The 21,865-nt window shown below is 41.7% G+C and overlaps 1 protein-coding gene across 6 annotated transcripts in view; it reads right to left on the bottom strand.

Moving 5' to 3' along the window:
• Window positions 1–10,071: 10,071 nt before the first annotated feature.
• BRD9 (bromodomain containing 9) overlaps window positions 10,072–21,865 on the bottom strand; it is a 148,619-nt gene continuing 136,825 nt past the window's right edge. For all 6 annotated transcript variants that reach the window (XM_075826875.1, XM_075826874.1, XM_075826878.1 and 3 more), the window contains exons 14-16: window positions 15,129–15,231; window positions 14,796–14,963; window positions 10,072–12,239 (exon numbers count right to left, since the gene is read on the bottom strand). In XM_075826875.1, the coding sequence (XP_075682990.1) occupies window positions 12,151–12,239; window positions 14,796–14,963; window positions 15,129–15,231 (360 nt within the window). In that variant the 3' untranslated portion in view covers window positions 10,072–12,150. The remainder of the gene's footprint in view (window positions 12,240–14,795; window positions 14,964–15,128; window positions 15,232–21,865) is intronic.

Below are 21,865 nucleotides of genomic sequence, written 5' to 3'. Positions count from 1 at the left end.
CATACACTCCCATTCCCAACGCCCAGCTAGTAAAAGAATTAAAAACGCCCCGATGTACTCACATAATACACGCCCAGTTGTACTTTTACTTTAAATACGCCCAGTTGGACTTTAGCAAGCCTCATTTGCATAAATACAAAAATGGTCATAACTTGGCCAAAAATGCTTGTTTTTTAAAAATAAAAACGTTACTCTTATCTACATTGCAGCGCCGATCTGCTGCAATAGCAGATAGGGGTTGCAAAATCTGGTGACAGAGCCTCTTTAAGATTCAGTGACTTTAGATTAAGTCACTTTAGAAACAATGTGTTATTTGGGGTGTTAAACTATATATTTTTTTTTCCTTACAACAGTATATTGATTATTAAATCCCCATTAGACACAATGAACTCCATTGCTGCCAATGCTACCCAGTGTACATCCTGTGCCATGTATGCTAATCTTGAACAGCCGTTTAAGTGACCATACTGCTGTGCAGGGTGTGTGAGAATTGCCCATTTGAAAGTCCAGATTCTGGATCTAAGTGAGCAACTTTCAACACTGCGGGCAATTGACAACATAGAGAGGAGTTTTCTGCTCACTGAGCAAGCACTCACCGGGGCAGATGTAGGGGAGGATGGTAGCATGGAGGTTCAGGCTGTTGAAGTAAATAGCTGGGTAAGAGTTAGAAGGCAGGGTAGAGGAAAGAGTGTCAGGGAGACTAGTCCTGTTCTGGAACACCCCAATAAGTTTGCCAACTTGGCGAATGAGGGGGACGTCAGTTCAGGGGTAGCACTCCTGCAGCTAGACACCTCCTCTAGTAACCAGGGAAAGGTCTGCTCCATTAATGAAGGGAATTGGAGCATAGAAAAGGCTAAACAGGTACTCTATTATTAGGGGAACAGGGCAATCTGTCACAATGACCGGTAATACCGAACAGTTTACTGTCTTCCGCGTGCTAGGGTTTGGCATATCGTGGATCGGAATGACAAATTATTGGGAGCTCAGGGCAAGGCCCTTAAATGTAGTATTTTCAGAAATACTGCCTGTACCTATGCCATGTCAGAGACAGAGGGAGATTATGAAGGTGAACAAGTGGCTGAAGAATTGGTGTAGGAAGGAGGGGTTTGGGTTCTTGGAGAACAGGGCCGACTTCTCTGCTGTCTACAGTCTCTACGGTAGGGATGGGCTGCACCTAAATGGGGAGGTTGCAGCTGTGTTGGAGAAAAGAGAACAAATAATATAAAAGCGGAGGACAGCATAGCTAGTGACCTGGGGCTGAAAAATGAACATGGGGTGGAATAGAGGACTGGGTTAGAACAGTTTAATAGGAATAAGAAAAAATGTGGCATGGATAAACATATAAAGTGCATGTATACCAATGCGAGAAGCCTCAATAACAAGATTGAGGAATTAGAGTTGATAATGCTGGAGGAGAATTGTGACATAGTGGGGATAAGTGAGACATGGCTGGATGATAGCTATAACTGGGCTGTTAATTTGGAGGGTTACAGTATGTTTAGGAATGATCATACTTACGGGTCCTTCTCAATGAATTAGAATATCATCAAAAAGTTTGTTTTGGGGGCGGAGTCTGGCCGCACCACTGAATGGCCGTGGAGTAAGTGAGCTCCGTCATTAGTCATATTTCAGCGGCTCACAGCAGCATTCCACTGACTGTAACACCTCTCAAACACTTACCTCGGCTTCCTGAATCTTCGGATGAGGAGCCATGGTGAGGAGGAACGGCGATAAGTCCGGGCCGCGCCGCCTGACTGACTTCTTTTCCACGGCCCCGTCTTCTCAAGATGGCACCGGATACAGCTCTCCTACGGCATCTACCAACCATGACAGGGATGAGGCTCACTCCTCGTGCCGCTCGTCCACTACCTGCAGCGATGGCTCGCAGCATGTAAAGGGAGGTAAGGACAATAGCTACAGAGTTCCCTCTTCATCGACACATGTCTCCCTTTCATCCATGGGCTCTGCTCATAAAAGCACGCTCACAGCCGGTTCAGGGAACGGCACCCATGTAAATGAGTGACTGCCTGTCTCTGAATGGGACCTGAACACACTTTCCCCTACTGAGAATCCTGTCACTGAAGTAGCTCTGAAAGGCATGCTACTCTCCCTGCAAAAATACCTCTGCTCTGACATGAGGAAATTAATACATGGGCTACAAATGGACATTGATTTGGGCAACCGCACCTCACACCTAGAAAACAAAATGGTTGACTTCTCCATCGCTCTTTACGAGCTTGTCGATGCCCATAACTGCTAAGGATGACATAAAATGGTTTAAAGATAAGGTCACAGACCTAGAGGACAGATCACGTAGGAATAACATCAAGTTCCGGGGAATTCTTGAGGATGTTCAACCTTCGGATATAATTGTGTTCCTGCAAAATCTGTTTAAAGTCCTTCTCCCTATGGCTACTAGTGCTGATTTTGTCACAGACCGTGCTCATTGTATTTCAAAGGCTAAGTCTGCACCAGAAAATGCACCTCGGGATGTGTTAGTGAGAGTGCATTTTTATCATATCAAAGACCGTTTGTTACAGGCAGCGCACAAAATGGCTTCATTGCCTGATCTGTATGCCTCTATTCTGCTGTTTCCCGACCTTTCAGCTGCCACCTTGTAAGCCCGTCGCTCATTTTCTCCTGTGACGAAGGCTCTACAAACTGTTGCTATCGCTTACAAGTGGCTATTTCCAACAAAGTTGATTATTAATCGACGAGGCATGTTACATACCGTGAACTCGGTGGAAGACGGTTTATCAATGTTACATAAATGGAATATTGCTCTACCGAGCTCCCATCCCATCACTGCTTCTGTTGCTCCTAGGAAAGTACATGATGAATGGAAGACCGCTGGAAAAAGAGGAAACCATTCATAGGGCGCTTAAGTGAACTTGTTTGATGTTCCGTGGTTGTTGAAGACACACTTAAAGATGGGCTGTCTGTCATTTGAGCTCGATGCTTGCCCCGACAAAAGAGTAAAACCCAGTTTACTGGCTGACCTAGGTGACTCCAGTCTTCTTCTTTTTGATTTTGATTTTTCTTTTGTTTGCTTTTATTGCTGTTTTTTGTGTCCCTCACTCTTGTTTTTTTTTTAGATCCATTGACCTTACCGGGTATGCCGATGCCCTATATCTTGATCTTTGTTATATCCTGCAGACTGTGGATAAGGTTATATTTCCTTATACATGACTGTTTTTTTATTACGAAGTATGCAATTTTTAAAAGTTCTTAGATGCCGGTCACAGTGTCTTCTATTAATGTGAGAGGTCTCAATAGTCCCTATAAACGACATGTTATGGGGAAAGCGGCATTATCATTGAAATGTGATGTTTTGTTTGCTCAAGAGACCCACTATCATAGTGAAAAGACCCCTAGATGTTATCATCCTAAATTCCCACATGTGTATTTAGCTTCCATGACTAGTAAAAAATGGGGAGTTTTGATCGCTATCAATTCTAATGTAACATTCACTTTGGTGCGCTCCATTCCCGATAAACGGGGAAGATATCTTATCCTTATTTATGAACTTAACCATGTTAGGTTCACCCTGGTTAATATCTAAGCTGCAAACTCACAACAAAATTAATTTGTAGCCAAGATGTTCGCCAAGATTAGAAGGGTATCTGACGCCCTTGTTCTGATCGGTGGGGATTTCAATGATGTTATGTTTCATGATCTTGACTCCTCAGTTGCCACCAGACGCTCCTCATCCATTCATGGGTTAACTATTAGGGAAGGATGTTAGCGCTTGGGAAGAAGACCTATGTTTCTCCATATCTTTGCTTGATTGGGACAGGGTTTTCCTTCTGACCCATAAAATGCCTATGGCATGCCATGCCCAGGAGGAAAATTGTAAAATCTTGAACAGGTGGTACCGTTGCCCACAGATCTTGCATAAAATGTACCCAGAAGTGGCAGATGTCTGTTGGTGATGTGGCAATGAGACTGGCACGATGCTGCATATTTGGTGGTCATGCCCGGTATTGCAGACTTTTTGGAAAGCGGTATTTGACATCTATGCATTGATGGAGAGTGCTCCTATCATACCTACTCCTCAGATGGCTCTTTTATCCTTGATTCCGGGTCCCCTGCCAGGCATAAAAAAGGGCCTACTCAGGCATTTTCTGACGGCAGCGCGGACAGTCATTCCTAGGTACTGGAAGACAGCTGCTGTACCTACGATTGTTGAATGTGTTGCGGAAATGGATCTACTGTGTAGAATGGAGTCTCTTCTTGCGGAGGACCAGGGATGCTATGATACTGTTATTTCTCTGTGGAACACATGGTCATCCTTCAAATCTGGTCCTCATTTCACTGATTGGCTGAGCTAGAGAATCCCACATGGTGGTGAATATAGCCTAATCCCGAGAGTGCTTTCATCAGAAATAGAGGCGGTTCGATATTCCTCCTGTGGTAATGTCTCTGCTCCTAGTACTCCCTATACCCCTCACTTTCCTTCCTCCCCTCTTCCCTTGTTCGTCTTGTCCGTTCTTTCTTTTTGCCTTCTTCTGGTTAGTCTCTACTTCTCCTCTTTTTTCCTGATAAGGGGGGGGGGGGGGGGTTAGTCACTTTTCAAAATGTGTTTCCAGTCAGGAATTCTGTTCCTTGAAAATATAGAGGGGCATTCTCTACCTCATATGCCATGTGCCTGACTGTACAGTTTTCAAATGTATGTGACAACTGCCCCTGAGTAACAAGAATATTGATGTATATGAGCGATTGCTCTTATCTATATGATATGTTATGACCGGTTATGTTAAGATTGATGTTGAAAGTATTCATGCACTTTGTTCTTGTGTGTTTATAAACTTTGCAATAAAAAATTTAAATTATGAAAAAACTATTAGGGAAGGATATCTGGATGTTTGGAGGGGTTTACATGGTACATGATTACATGTTTTTCTCTACTAGGCATTCTTCTTAGTCTAGAATAGATATGTTTTTGGTGGGTAGACATGACCTCTATAAAACCTCTAACGCCAAGATTGGCCTGATTACGTGGTCTGATCACGCACCTATTTCTGTGGATATATCTGATTCAATGCAGGGGTCCTCAACATTTTTATGGCGCTTAAACGACTCAATCCTTAACTACTCCGGACATAGATCAAATTTTGCTACTAGTCTTCAAGACTATTTTGAATTTAATTTGCACTCCACGCCGAATATTTTCTCAGTGTGGGGTGCACATAAAGCCTACATGAGGATTGTTCCTGCAAGCTGCTGCCCATATTAAAAAAAACACGCAACCTTGAATCTTCTCGCATTATCTCCAAAATTGCAGACCTTGAAAAACTAAATAAACGGTCTCCTTCTAGTATTGTTTCTAGGGATCTTCAGACCCTACGCGGTGAACTCCGACTAGTCTTAATAAAAGCTCATGAGCACATGCTGCACAGATACAAATGTAATTTTTACGCCCACACTTACAAACCAGGGAAATTTTTGGCCAAACAGCTGAAATCTAGATCAGCTAGGCAGCGGATCACCTTTATTAAATCTAGTTTGGGGCAAAAAAGAATTCACCCGGGAGGAGATTGTGGGCCAATTTAGAGAATATTATAGTAGCTTATATAATCTCAAATATGATATTCATACCCAACAGCCCTCTTTCCATGCTATTAAACAATTTTTAGATAATTTACACCTACCAGGGATTTCCCCTACCCAGTTAGAGAATTTTTCCTCTCAGATCACCATGGAGGAAGTTCTGAAAGCCATCCAGTCTCTCAAATTGGATAAAACACCGGGCCCGGATGGTCTTTCCAATGGATACTATAAACAATTTGCCACCACCTTGGGTCCGCATTTGGTGGCTGTCTTTAACAGAGCGGCCGAGAACAAAGAATTTCTTCCTGAGATGCTTTCAGAGACAATTATCACACTTCCTAAACCTGGCAAAGAACCAGATACACCATCGAATTTCCGCCTGATTTCTCTGTTGAATACGGACGTAAAACTGTATGCTAAGATGGTGGCAACTAGGCTCCTCCATGTCCTTCCGACCATTATCCACTCTGACCAAGTGGGATTTGTAGTGAATAGACAGTATCCTGACGGAAAGCACAGAATCCTGGATCTAATTCAATGTGCGGAGATCGCTCAAACGCCTTCTCTGCTCCTCGCTTTGGCTGCGGAGAAGGCGTTCGATAGTTTATTGGGGATACCTAGATGCAGTCCTTCAAAAATTTGGGTGTAATGGGTGAATAACGGCTTTATACTCTAACCCGTTTGGAAGAGTATTCTCCTCTGGTTACTTATTGTCACAATGCAGGGTGTGGACCCAGCTGGCCAAACCGGTATAGTACAGAGTCTATAGTCCAGAAAGGGTACCTGTGGCAACTCGGACAGTAGCATGGCAGGCTCGGCTGGGACCAGGCAGCAGGTAGAAGACAGGCGTGGAATACAGAACAGCACGACGACAGCTTCAGCATGGCACTTGACCAAGATACCACGGGATACAGGAACACTTGGGAACTGGAAGACACTAGGAGACCATTTGCAAGACAAACTTTGGGTAATGAACAACGCTCAGGCAAAGAACAAGAGGGCAGAGCCCTTTTTATAGTCCAGTAGCATTCTGGGCTTGATTGCAGACTTCCTGCAATTATGCGCGCACTGGGCCTTTAAGACCGTGCGTGCGCCCTCCGGAGACTGTCTCGATACCAGGAAGTGAGTGCCGGCGCCTCACAGGGGACGACGCTACAGGGAACTCACATGTCCATGGCCGCGGCCGTCGAGGGGTAAGTCAGAACGATGGGCCGTGGCTATAGATATTACACTTATCTCAATCCGTCTCAATTTCTAATGGAACTCATCAGGGGTATCCCTTTTCACTGCTTATTTTTGCACTGGTCACGGAGCCGTTGGCGAAAGCCATTAGGGCAGATAACATTCAAGGTCTGGTAATTGGCAACACAGAACACAAAATTGGACTGTATGCCGATGATGTTATCCTCACTCTATCTAACCCACACACCTCTTTAGTAGCAGCACAAGCTATACTTCGTAGTTTTGGTACTTTATCTTACTATAAAGTTAATGATAAAAAGTCTCAGATTTTAAACTTGGGCATATCCCCTGGATCTTGTTTAGCACTGGCACAGGAATTCCCTTTCCAATGGAATTCTAAATCAATTATATATTTAGGCATCAAATTAACTTCCCGTAGCTCAGCTCTTTACAACGAAAATTTTAGGCCACTGCTACAGTCGGTACCTAAACAACGAAGCTCGTACGCTAAAGTACAGTTATCATGGGTTGGAAAAATAACAGTGTTTAAGATGATGGTGTTGCTAAAAATACCATACCTTTTTTGCACAATAGCCATACCAATCCCAGCTACATTTTTTAAATCATTACAGAGGATTGTTTCCGCTTTCATTTGGTCGGGTTTACGCTCTAGTACTCAATATGGGGTGATGGTTAAGAGGTGGAAACTAGGCAGACTGGGTGTTCCTGATCTGAAGGCATATTATTAAGCCTCCCTCCTTGATCAGAAAAAATATTGGCCAAATTATCCACATAAGGCTTGGGTGCAGATTACGGAGAGTTGCATGGGCTGTAAAGCTGTATCTTTATTGAAAATAGCAGGGGTGTCGGACCCTCCCCAGATTTAGAGCATTAAAGCTACGGCTCTAGCCTGGGGTAAATATGTCGTTAACAGTTCTGACTCTGACTCGGTGACCCTGCATTGTCTGCCCTTGTTTTACCTTAACTCTATGATTCCCTCCATTAATATCTCTACTTGGGTATCCTTAGGTGTTACTAAGAAAGAGGATTTATACACACAATACTTTGCGTTGCTTTGATATTGCATTTACCTAGAGCTGACTTCTTTAAACATCTACAGGTGAGACATACAGTTTCGAAGATCGAAATTTCCACTGCACTTTTCTCTAGACTAGAACTTCTGTATTATTCTTCAGAAAGAGCCAAGATGAAAGGCATCTCAGGCTTTTATGGTGCCGTCACCGATTGTAATAAGGATATTAAGTCTAAATATGTTATGGATTGGGAGCAGGACTTGGGTAGGGTATATGGAGAGGAGGATTGGTTAACGGCACTTAATTGGACCAAATCCATTTCAAAAGGTGTTCATCATTAGGAATCACATAAATTACTACTTAGATGGCATCTAACTCAAGGCCGGTTTCAAGGGTTAATCCTGCCTACTTAGATTTATGTTGGAGAGGTTGTGGCATTCGTGGTACATACTTACATGCTTGGTGGCAATGCCCTGTCCTGAAGCCGTTCTGGTCCACAGTTTTTGACTCCCTCAACAGGCTCCTGTTGACAAATATTTCTACGTCGCCAGATTTGGCGTTATGTTTTCTTTATGTGAAGTCATTACCTCCTCATGACCTAACTGTAGGATCGCACATCATTTTAGCTGCTAGATCTTGGAAAAGCTCCTCAGCCCCTTCTCTCCAGGAGATTTGGGCATCTGTTGATATTGCATACAGAATGGAGTCACAATATGCAGCCTATACTCCAGCAGGTGGGAAAATTCTGAAACGATAGGCCTCTTGGGACCAAGAATTCCTTAAAACGAGTCTTTCACGAGACCCTGGTTGCTTGAGTTGAGGAAGAGTGTGTTTCTTTGCGGTCACTGTGGACTGTAGGAGCATCGGTGTGCCCGGCCCTTTATACTTTCACTTTTGTTTATAATGCTCAGATGTGTTTAATGGATCCTTATTTGCATATCTCTGAAAGTTGCTCATATTTGCTCCTTTTTTTTTTTTTAGGTTGTTTGTTGCAACCTATGTAAATGTATACACTTCATTGCGGTGTTGATATATAAACTCCAACAATATTCAGTGCGTTATTTGACTATGTTTATTCTTGTATAAAGCTTTTTGCCCACAGGTGATGTACCCTGAAGTGTTTTTGAAGAATGTAGAGTATTGATTTTAGTGAGAAATGCTCCTAGGTAACACCAAATTTGTTGTTTCCTTTGTACAATGCTTATTATGTACTGTTTTATACTCTTCTTTAAAACCCCCAAAAAACTATTTCGGAAAAAAAAAGAAAACATTAATTTCAATAATTAAATTCTAAAAGTGAAACTCATATTACATAGATTCATTACACACAGAGTGATCCATTTCCAGCATTTTTTTCTTCTAATGTTGAAGATTATGGCTAACAGTTAATGAAAACTCAAAATTTAGTGTCTCAGAAAATTAGAATGTTATATAAGCCGAATTTCAAAAATGATTTTTAAAACCGAAATGTAGGCCTACAGAAAAGTATGTACAGTATATGCACTCAATACTTGGTCGGGCTCCTTTTGCATGAATGCAGCATGGCATGGAGACGATCAGCCTGTGGCACTGCTGAGGTGTTATGGAGGCCCAGGTTGATTTGATAGCGGCCTTCAGTTAGTCTATATTGTTGGGTCTGGTGTCATCTTCCTCTTGACATTACCCTAGAGATTCTCTATGGGGTTTAGGTCAGGCGAGTTTGCTGGCCAATCAAGCGCAGTGATAACGTGATTATTAAACCAGGCATTGCTTCTTTTGCCAGTGTGGGCAGGTGCAAAGTCCTGCTGGAAAATGAGATCGGCATCTCCATAAAGCTTGTCAGCAGGGGAAAGCATGAAGTGCTCTAAAATTTCCTGGTAGACGCTGCATTGACTCTGGACTTGATATAACACAGTGGATCAACATCTGCAGATGACATGGCTCCCCAAACCATCACTGACTGTGGAAACTTCACACTGGACCGCAAGCAACTTGGATTGATGTCTCTCCTCTCTTCCTCCAGACTCTGGGACCTTGATTTCCAATTGAAATGCAAAATTTACTTTCATCAAAAATAGGACTTTGGACCACTGAGCAACAGTGTTGGTCCACTGTCTTATATCAAGTCCAGAGTCAACACAGCCGTGTGTGTATGTATGTGTATATATATATATATATATATATATATATATATATATATATATATATATTGGAAAAAAGCAGCACTTAAAAAGGTACACAGTAAAAGGTGCTATGCGTCCTTGACAGTCATCCACACGGTCCTTTTAGATACAGCAGCAAAGAAACGATCACAGCACTCCAGAAGTAGTTGCAAAATTAAATGTGGTTTATTTAACCCATAAGGAAATTGCTAAGTTTCAGTCCTCTGAGCAGGACCTTTCTCATATGTATGTATACACACACACACGTTAAAAAAAACTAGCAGTGAGTTTACAAAGCAAATAAGGGGCAAAATCTTATTTGCCTAAATGCAGATGCACTAGAAATACTACACATTCAATTTAAAATCAAAACAATAACATTTATCCAGTTTGTGTTAATCCTTTACAGAAAGTAAAAGAAAAATGAATATTAGTCTGCTCATAAAAAATAGCCGTGCCAGGATTTTTCATGAAAAACTAAAAAATGTAATGTATAAACTGAAAAAATGTTTCAGATTTCACTTTACTGAACTAATATTTAGTGGCATAACCATTGTTTCTGAGAACGGCATGATATCTGTGTTGCATGGAGTCGACCAACTTCTGGCACCTCTGAACAGGTATTCCAGTCCAGGGAGATTGGACTACATTCCACAGTTCTGCTGCATTTTTGGGTTTTGCCTAATAAACCGCATTTTTTATGTCACCCCACCAGTTCTCTATGGATTGAGGTCAGGGGATTGGGCTGGTCACTCCATTACCCCAATCCTGTTTGTCTGTAACCAAGATGTTGTTCACTTACTGGTGTGTTTTGGGTCATTGTCATGTTGAAACAACCATTTCAAGGGCAATAAATTCAAACTGATCCATTATCCCTTGTATGCGATAAATAGGCCCAACACCATGGTATGAGAAACATCCCCATATCATGACTTTTGCACCACCATGCTTTATTGTCTTCACTGTGTACCGTGGCTTGAATTTAGTGCTCGGGGGTCGTCTGACATACTATCTGCGGTCACTAGACCCAAAAAGAAAAATCTTGCTTTCCTCAGTCCACAAAACGTTGCGCCATTACTCTTTGGGCCAGTCAATGGGTTCCTTGGCAAAATTTTACCTATTCAGGACTATCTTTTTTCAACAATGGGACTTCTTGCTGGTAACTTTTCTTCACTTAAGTCTTCTGATTGTAGCAGTACTTACTGGTAACGTCAGATCTTCTTTGATCTTTCTGGGGGTGATCATTGGCTGAGCCTTTGCGATTTTGACTATTCTTCAATCAATTTGAACAGTAGTTCCCGCTTCCTTCCGTGTCTTTCAGGTTTTGGTTGCCACGTCAAGGCATTTGAGATAATTTTAGTTGAGCAGCCTATAATTTGCTGCACTTCTCTATCTGTTTTTCCCTTTTCAATCAAAGGACATTTTTCATCAGAACAATGTCTGGAATGAAATATCACTTCTACCAAAAACATTGATTTAGAAGGTTAATGATAAATACATATATTTTTTGTTTTAAGTTCTACATAGACACCTATGGAGAAAAAACACCAGAAAAAAATTCTGTACCTAGAGTATGCAGTGTTTTGATAAAAACGCCACTTACCTCAAAAATCAAAACTCTGGGTATGTAGACTCTCATGTTTTACTTTAAAACTTTAAACTAACATCTATCTGTATATTTAGCCCCTTAACGCATCAAAATGTGAGAAACCAGCCTTACTTAAGTCTCCAGGACCACTTTTGTACTAGAAATTAAGGCCCGAATCCGAATTTGACACAATTTTAGTATCAAAGTAGATTTAGTAGTAGTTTTTTTTGCAAAAGTTCCAAAAATACAGCACATTGCCTGTAGTGGTTATGCCAAGACCTTTTTTAATTTACACTTTTTGGATCACTCAGAAGATAAAATTAATATAGAATAAAACCAAAATAATTAAATAGTTGACCAACCTTTATATTAAAAAAACAACACTTTTTTTGTACTGTACAGGTATTATTTAAGTTACAAACATTGCGCATACATTAGAATAGTGATTATATATATATATATATATATATATATATATATATATATGGATAGCAGTTGCTATCACTCCTCCCGGTCTTCAATTTACTGTAGGATTTTTGAGGTGATGAGGATCTGTACAGGGGGCCTGCAGGTAGGCAAGGAAGATGCCACTTTCTACATATATTGGTATCAGGGATACAGATATAAGATCAAAAAACACAATTTAAGAAACAATTCAATTATTTTCAGGTTCAGGAGATTGTAGGAATTCATAGGGGTCTGGAATGTCTTGCGGTTCTCCAACGCTGAGACGAGATGGGCTACCTATAGTTGAAGTAAAACAATACAATTAATATAAATCACCACAGCAGGTTGCTTAAGATCTGCATGTGTGACTGCCCATTCCCGTTTATATTTAATTGCGGACATGGCTATTTCTTTACGGACAGCTTCAACTCTTCATGAAGGGGTCCCACTTGTATAAGAGCATAGAAAGTACATTCATGATTTCGGCGCGTAAATTGCACCAAAAAATGCGTCAAATACATGCCGTGTGAACCTGTCAACTGAAAAGTCATTCACCACAGGGTCTTCCCTCTTGACTTTCATCATTCTTAGCCTTTTGGTGTGTCCTATAGCTGCTGCCAGCTAGCATTGTAGAATCACTCCCAAAATGGGAGCTGGACACTGCTTGGCAATTTGAAGACACCTCTTCCTGGCTTGTAGCCAAAAATAGGAAGGGGCGTGAGTCTCCATCCCACATTTACAACAGCCGTGAGTCAGGTTGCTTTGTCTGTTTCACCTTGCTGTAATTCTGGGAAGTGCTCCCTCTGGTGGCCAACATAGGAAAACATGTCAGATTATTATTACATTTTTAATACTTCCCACCTTGTGGAAGTAAAAAAAACAAAAACATACACCATGCTTTTTTCAGAGGAGATGTCACCAGCTCAGACTAAAAAAAAAAACGCAGCAAAATCCGCACCATTTTCTGCAGTAAAAACCGCAGGAAACGGTGCGGTTTTTCCACATTATTTTCTGCCAGTTTCAACGGAAATGCTGCAGAAATTCCGTTGTGTGGGAAGCCCTAACAGAGAAATTTCAACGGCAGACAGAACATTAGTAAGTGACTAATCTTGCTGCAGTTAACTCCTTAAGGTCCGAGCCATTTTTTGATTTTTCATTTTAAGTTTTTCACTCCCCGCCTTCCAATAGTCATTACTCCTTTATTTTACCGTCAATAGAGTAGTGTGAGGGCTTATCTTTTGCGGGAGGAGTAGTTTCTATTGGTTGCATTTAAAGTACCATATAATGAACTGAGAAACTGAAAAAAAAAATATTGTGGGCTGAAATTGAAAAAAAACTGCGATTCCTCCATTGTTTTATTGGGTTTAGTTTTTACGGTTTTCACCATGCGGTAAAAACAACAACTTAAAGTGTAGCTAAACGTTTGACAAACTTCTGACATGTCATAGTGACATGTCAGAAGTTTGGTTTGGTGGGGGTCCGAGCACGGAGATCCCCACCAATCGCTAGAACGAAGCAGCTGAATCGCTCGTGAGAGCGCTCAGCCGCTTCCGGTCTGTTCGGCTTTTTCCGGAAATAAATGTATCAGTGCATGGACTCAATAGAAAGTCTATGAGCCCGTACTCCGATACATTAGCTTTCCGGAAAAAGCCAAACCGACATGAAGCGGCTGAGTGCTTACACGAGCGCCTCAGTTGCTTCGTTCTAGCGATTTGTTCCACCAATTCCAACTTCTGACATGCCACTATGACATGTCAGAAGTTTGTCAAACGTTTAGCTACACTTTAACAAAAAAATTGTTGCAACAAAAACCATTGTGCTAAAAGGGGTTCTATGCATTTAAACAAGGATGGCATATCCCTGGGATATGCTATCAATCTAAGATCAGTTAGGGTCCAACCGTTGGGTTCCCCCACAGTACATAAGAATGAAAGGGAGCGATCCACTTTGGGAATTTTACCAACACCCTGCCCCTCCCGTCGGTGAGTGGTGTCTGTTTTTGCAGCTCATCCTCATTCAAGCCAACAGGGCTGAGTTGCAGCTGAGATTAAGTACCAGTCACATCCATACATAGTGTCTGGTAAAATTCCAAGGAGGAACGACTTTGTGCTTATGATCCGTAGGGGTTTCAACAGTTTAAAAAGAAAAACTCCAGTCTAAGGGCTCATTCAGACGAGCATGTATCACGTCCGTGTGACGGCTGTTAAGACAACGGCCATCACATGGACTCATGTATTTCAATGGGGCCATTCACACGACTGTTGTTTGAACGGAGCGTGTGAAGGGTCCGTGAAAAAAATATGACATGTCCTATTTTACTGCGTGTCACGCATCCCTCCATAGACTCTAGTCTATGGGGGATCCGTGACAAAGTGTCCCTTAAGTTGCCGATCAATTAACAATTTGTGTCCACGTGTGTTTCAACCTGTATAATTGTGAAGAATGTTTGGACCATTTTAAAATATCTGTTTTCAAACTGCAAAAGCCAGTGGATGATCTTCATGTCACATATTTTCCCACATATTATCAGACTCCATCCCCTTTCTCCATACAGGCATCTGCTGAAAGCTATACACAGTCCTGCACCAATTCAAGTTTGCCCAATTGTAGCTAAACTATAATAAAAACCTTTTTTTTATTTCCATTCCACAAATGTCAAACCCTTTACGCGTCTCCTCCCAAGTGGGATCCTTAATGCATCATAACAAAATTGGACTGGAGTTTTTCTTAAAATTGTTCAGAAAAGCAAAAATAAATAATGCCAACAATTTGCCTAAGCTTCAGGCATAGAAAGACTTATTTTTGCAAAGCAGAAATTAACATTCAGAGCATGAAATAAGGCATAAAGCTAACCAAGATGATGATGATCTCTTTCCGAGTTGTTGGATAAAGAACTTATATTGGAAGATGGTCTAGATCCAACTCTGTCATTGTGTATGTCATGAAAGTCGTGCAATAGTTTAGCTGCGTCATCTAAGTTAAGAGGACCATCATCATGGTCAAGCTCCTTCTTCACTTTTCCTAATGGTTTACATAGAAAGGGGAAAAAAATATAAAGTTTCATTAAAATTACACATGTACAAAGCCTCATAATTCATGGATATTTGTAACAGTAAGACAGTACTCAAGGACCGATCAGGAAAAGAAAAAATTTTCTATTAATCTTACACATTGATGTATACATACCTAATGAATTTAGCATTGACATTTCGAGAGATACATCAGAATAGGACTTCATGGACATAAAATCAAGAACAGAACTGCTGCAATCACCCATTGATTCTTCAATCTAAAATAGAAAAAAAACACTTTTAAACCAGCTTAAAATCAGGCCAAGTACACGTTACCAGAGGATGAATCAATTCCCCAACTTGAATATAGAAGAAAATAAAGGACAAACAGCAGCACTTCGATGCTTGAGAAAGGTTCAGGTGTGAACCAAAACGTCGCTTACTTGGTGGTGATTAAGCCAACCGTTTGCCATCAAATCTTGAAGACCCGGTGCTCTTGTCTGTAATCTAAGAGCTGCTGCTTGTCCTTTATTTTCTTGGTGCTCCTTCCATTCTGAGCCCTGCCATGTATCCAAACGGCAGATTATGACCACATATTGGGTATTTCCCTACTCTAAAGAAGTTGCTTTACGAATGCTGGGGTGCTTTTTCTCCTTTATTTGTTGAGAAAAATGAAACTATTTTGAATTAATGATACGTCTTTTTGGAAAAAACAAAATTTTTAATTTTCATTGCCCATTTCTAATAAAATCCATTGGACACCAGTGGGGTAAAAAAACTCACTACACCCCTAGATTAATTCCTCAATGGGTGTAGTTTGCCAAATGGGGTCACTTTTGGAGAGTTTCTACTGTACTGGTATCTTAGGGGCTTTGCAAAAGCGACATGGTGCCGAAAAACCAATCCAGCAAAACCTGCGCTCCAAAAGCCAAATTGCGCTCCTCCTCTTCTGAGCTCTGCCGTGTGCCCAAACAGCAGTTTATGATCACAAATGGGGTATTTCCCTACCCTGGAGAAGTTGCTTTACAAATGTTGGGGTGCTTTTTCTCCTTTATTTGTTGAGAAAATGAAAAATTTTGAATTACTGATACGTTTAATTGGGAAACACGTAATTTTTCATTTTCACTGCCCAATTCCAATAAAATCTATGGAACACCTGTGGGGTCAAAATGCTCACTACACCCCAAGATGAATTCCGTGTGCGGTGTAGTTTCCAACATGGTTGTCTTTTTTGAGGTGTTTCCTTTGTTTTGAGACCCTGGGTAGTCGGCAGGTATAATATATAATCAACAGAAAGAATGCCTGCAGGCAAACAAACCCTTTTTCCCCCAACTACCCCAAAATGCAATAAGAACTATATTTTATTATGCTACGTATAGCAGAACAAGACAGACCACATATATGTTATTAAAATTGTGACTGCCAGAAGCCGGACATGAAAGTGAACTGCTGATACAAATGCAGCACTGTGTCAGCAACCATGAGGGCCGTCATAGGTAGCATTAGCAAGTTAAATTGGCTAAGTGATAAGGCAGTGGATACGGCTTAGGCAGGAATTAAAACAAACAGAGCCCCCGCGACATGTTTCGCTAACTAGTAGCGTCCTCAGGGGTACACGGGGCTAATGGCGGCGCGGCTAAAAAACTACTCCTCTTAAGGGAGTGTATGATGACATAAGTACCGGGGGGGGGGGGGGTGTCGGAGCAAACAACCAATCGGGTGAATCGAAAGGGTGCAGCCGTCAGAAGAGACGGATTGTCCTATAGCGGGTGGCGTGGCAAAAGCCAATGACGGGTAAGAGACCACGCATGCGCACTGCTGAAAATGACGGAGATAGTCTAGAAAGTGCGCATGCGCAAAGAGCGAAAGGGAGGACTTAGAACAAATCTGCTATATAGCAGAGACAAAGCGACTCGGCGCAGGTGCAGTCAGCGTCATTGTGGACTTAGTGCAAAACCGAACCACCGCTATGGTTACAAGGTAGGTATATGTAATTATAGACAGGACCGACACAGCAACCCCCATATTAAGGATAAAAAGCCGCCATGCTAGAGATATGGTCAAATCAGGAACTAGTAAATATATACGTTAAGTGTAATGTAACGAAATCTAGCCCCTCCATTATAAGAGGCATTAGTAGATCGGTATATAAGGCAGAACAATTGATGAGACAGAGAGGCATAAGGAGATCAACATACTCCGAGATAAATTTTAGAAATCCATATATAGCGAACAAGGGGTGAACAATAAAATTATAGAAAAGCACTGAAGGTGAATCCTTCATTAAGCCCCAGGGGGGTCATGGTACTCAGACGGTGTATCCACCGTGCCTCCTCCTGTAGGAGCTTGCGATCTAAATTACCAGCCCTAGGACCTAGTTTTATCTGTGCGATACCCCAAAATTGGCGCAACTTTGGGTTACCATCATGGAACCTGTGCATATGTCTTGAGAGAGTGGTATCTTACTTATGATTGATGGTACTAAGGTGTTTGGACACTCTCCTCCTCAGTTCCTGCAAAGTCTTACCGACATATAATTTTGGGCAAGGACATCTAACCACATATATGACCCCAATACTTTGACAGTTAAGAAATTGTTTAATGTCATATGACTTCCCATCAATAGGATTAGTAAACCTCTTGACTGTGGGCATCAAGGGACAAAAGGAGCATCTGCCGCACGGATGAAACCCTTTAACAGGTGATTTCAGCCAAGTAGATGGGGTATTCGAAGATATTGACGAATAGTGGCTGTGTACTAGGAGATCACGCAAGTTCCTACCCCTGCGATAGGTAATGGTAGGATTAGTGGAGATAGCGTCTTTTAAATCAGGATCGGCAGTAAGGATGGACCAATGTTTTTTCAAGACATTGACAACCTGGGGAGAACATACATCAAAGGTGCCTATACACCGAATGGCACTGGATGATGCAGACACTGCAGATTTGGTACCTCTATCCGAAAGTAAGTCATGTCTATGAGACGCCCTAGCCCTGGCATAGGCCCTATGTAGCCACTTTTTGGGATACCCCCGTGCCAAGAATTTTTGATAGAGTCCATCGCATTCTATTTGAAAAGATAGTTCATTAGAAGAATTGCGCTTGGCCCTAAGATATTGGCCTATTGGTATCCCTCTCTTAAAGGAACAGTGTCATCACAAATTATTTTTTTATATGTTAAAGATGTTCGTGCTTTATTAAAAACGTTTATATTTATTTGTGTGTTTGTGTTTTACTTTTTCTTATTTTTACACTTTTTCTTCCCTATGGGGGCTGCCATTTTTTGTTCCATTTCTGTATGTGTCGATTAACGACACATACAGACATGGAATACGGCAGCCACAGTCCCATAGGGACTGCGAACGGCTCCCGTCCCATTGACTTCAGTGTACGGCGTCTGTGTGGGAACTGCGCATGCGCCGCTCCCACACAGTCCAATTCGAAATTGGCGCCGTCCGGCGCCATTTTCCTGTGGACCGGAAGTCGCGGCCGGACAGTAATATTACTACTTCCGGTCGCGGCTTCCGGATTTGTGCTCTTGGACCAGCGGCAGCAAATGGAGCGGACGGGCCGGAGGGAGCCGCGGCGGCAGGAGCAGGTAAGAGATTTCAATGTATGTTCGTGTTTGTGTGTGTTTACTACTGTATGTAAACCTACTACACTGTGTGTTAGCTCAATAAATGGCGACACACAGTGTAGGAGGTTACACCGTTCAAACCCCTCGTTTATCCCGGCACTAGCCAGGATAAAGGAGGGGGGGATGCTGAGAGCTCACTAGAGCGAGGGCTTTTTACCCAATTTTGCAATGCTGCAATTTTGGGAATAGCTCCATCTAGTGACCAAAAATGGGTAATATTATAAATTAGAATTAATTTATAATATTTCCTGACTCGTGAAAAAAATAAAAAAAATGTGAACAATGTTTAATCACCCACACACTAAATGTTTAATTTAAAAAAACAAAACATGTTTTTCTGGCAACACATTCCCTTTAAGAGCTGGAGGGTGATGACTGTCCCAGTGTAGAAAACTATTGGTGGCAGTAGCCTTCCGGAAGAAGTCAGTTTGGACACCGCCACCAGGGTCCAGAGAGATCTTAAAGGGAATGTGTTGCCAGAAAAACATGGTTTTTTTAAAAAAATTAAACATTTAGTGTGTGGGTGATTAAACATTGTTCAAATTTTTTTTTTTTTTTTTGCACGAGCCAGGAAATATTATAAATTATTTCTAATTTATAATACTACCCATTTTTGGTCACTAGATGGAGCTGTTCCCAAAATTGCAGCATTGCAACATTGGGTTAAAAGCCCTCGCTCTAGTGAGCTCTCAGCAACCCCCCCTCCTTTATCCTGGCTAGTGCCGGGATAAACGAGGGGTTTGAACGGTGTAACCTCCTACACTGTGTGTCGCCATTTTTTGAGCTAACCCACAGTGTAGTAGGTTTACATACAGTAGTAAACACACACAAACACGAACATACATTGAAATCTCTTACCTGCTCCTGCCGCCGCGGCTCCCTCCGGCCCGTCCGCTCCGTTTGCTGCCGCTGGTGCAAGTGCACAAATCCGGAAGCCGCGACCGGAAGTAGTAATATTACTGTCCGGCCGCGACTTCCGGTCCACAGGAAAATGGCGCCGGACGGTGCCAATTTCGAATAGGACTGTGTGGGAGCGGCGCATGCGCAGTTCCCACACAGACGCTGTACACTGCAGTCAATGGGACGGGAGCCGTTCGCAGTCCCTATGGGACTGTGGCTGCCGTATTCCGTGTCTGTATGTGTCGTTAATCGACACACACAGAAATGGAACAAAAAATGGCAGCCCCCATAGGGAAGAAAAAGTGTAAAAATAAGAAAAAGTAAAACACAAACACACAAATGAATATAAACGTTTTTAATAAAGCACTAACATCTTTAACATATAAAAAAATTATTTGTGATGACACTGTTCCTTTAAGGTCAAGAAAGTTAATCACCTGATCATGTATCTCATAGGTGAATTTCATGCCAATGGAGTTGTTATTGAGCATAGACATGAAGTCAGTGAATGTATTGTTATCCCCATCCCAAAGGATGAGAATGTCATCAATATATCTACCCCAGAAGGAAATATGTGATGAGAAGAAAAGAAAATCATCGGAAAAGACAATGGTGTCTTCCCACCATCCCAGAAAAAGGTTGGCGTAAGTGGGTGCACATACAGTGCCCATAGCTGTGCCTTTTATCTGATGATAATATTTATCATCAAAAGTAAAGAAGTTATGAGTGAGCAAAAAACGTAAGAGTGACAGGACAAAATTGTTATGTCGTTGAAATGGTACGATCGTCAAGTAATCTATGGACTATGCCTGTATAGTCGACACGGTCCATGATCACTATATTGCCTCCTTTATCGGAAAGTTTGAGGACCAAATTTTCGTTACTGCATAAATCATCCAGTGCCATCCTTTCATTATTACTGAGATTACTGAAGGTCATTGATCTATCACCCCTAAGCTTCTTTAGGTCGTTGCAGACCATCTTAACAAAAATGTCAATATGACTGTACTGAGAGAAGTGGGGAGTGAGCTTTGACTTCGGACGCAGGGAGGAAAAGGGACCAACAGCATCGGTGGCTCCAAATTCATTCTCCTGAAGTAGACTTTCAAGATCCCTCAATGTATTGGATTCCTGGCGATTTTGATAAGTTCCATCATGTGTGGTGCCCTTACAATATTTATGTAGAGCTAGTTTTCTGGCAAAGAGGTTGACGTCTTTAGCCCATATGAACTCATCAAAAGGAGGGGCAGGGGTATATGAAAGTCCCTTCCGTAACAGGGTCAGCTGGTGGGGGTTCAATTCGTATGTAGATAGATTAAATATCTGCATATCATCATCCTTGGTGGCAGATGTAATTGGGGTTATTGCTTCAGCCCCCAATGTAGGTTGAGTGGTCCTAAAAAAGGAAAAGTAGCAGGAGGACCTATAATAGTATTGGTAGTGCTGTTCCCTCCACTTAGGGTTACATTGGAAGTCAACGACTGAGAGTTGCCCGGCATGTTCGTAATGTTTGGCACAGATATAGGAACAGGCATAGAGGAAGTAGATGACGGATTGGAGGTGGCAGATGGACATGCTCTATTACGGTTAAAGAATTCAGTGGTGGCTCGTTTTGATACAGTAGGTGTTCACTTAGCCAATTTAACTTACTAATGCTACCTATGACGGCCCTCATAGTTGCTGACACAGTGCTGCATTTGTATCAGCAGTTCACTTTCATGTCCGGCTTCTGGCAGTCACAATTTTAATAACATATATGTGGTCTGTCTTGTTCTGCTATACGTAGCATAATAAAATATAGTTCTTATTGCATTTTGGGGTAGTTGGGAAAAAGGGTTTGTTTGCCTGCAGGCATTCTTTCTGTTGATTTCCTTTGTTTTGGCACCACAAGATCTCTTCTAACCTGACATGATCCCTAAAATACAATCTAATAAAAAGAAGGCCCCAAAATCCACGAGGTGCTCCTTTGCTCCTGAGGCCTATGTTTCAGTCCAGGAGCACACTAGGGCCACATGTGGCATATTTCTAAAAACTGCAGAATATGGGCAATAAATGTTGAGTTGTGTTTCAATGGTAAAACCTTCTGTGTTAAAGTAGATTAAAAATTTGAATTTCTGCAAATAAAAAAATTACATTTGTAAAATTCACATCCACTTTGCTTCAATTCCTGTGAAATGCCTAAAGGGCTAAGAAACGTTATACATGCGGTTATTTTAATACTTTGAGGTGAGGGTTGCAGTTTTTTAAATTAGATGAATTATGGGGGTTTCCCAAAATATAGGCCCCTCAAAGCTACTTCAGAACTGAACCCTATAAAAACAGGCTTTAGAAATTTTCTTGAAAAACGGGAGAAATTGCTGCTTATATTCGAAGCC

Source organism: Rhinoderma darwinii, chromosome 5 (assembly GCF_050947455.1).
Source record: "Rhinoderma darwinii isolate aRhiDar2 chromosome 5, aRhiDar2.hap1, whole genome shotgun sequence".
Taxonomy (NCBI): Eukaryota; Metazoa; Chordata; class Amphibia; order Anura; family Rhinodermatidae; genus Rhinoderma; species Rhinoderma darwinii.
Note: the sequence above shows the minus strand (reverse complement) of the source record. Positions and strands in the feature narration are given on the sequence as shown.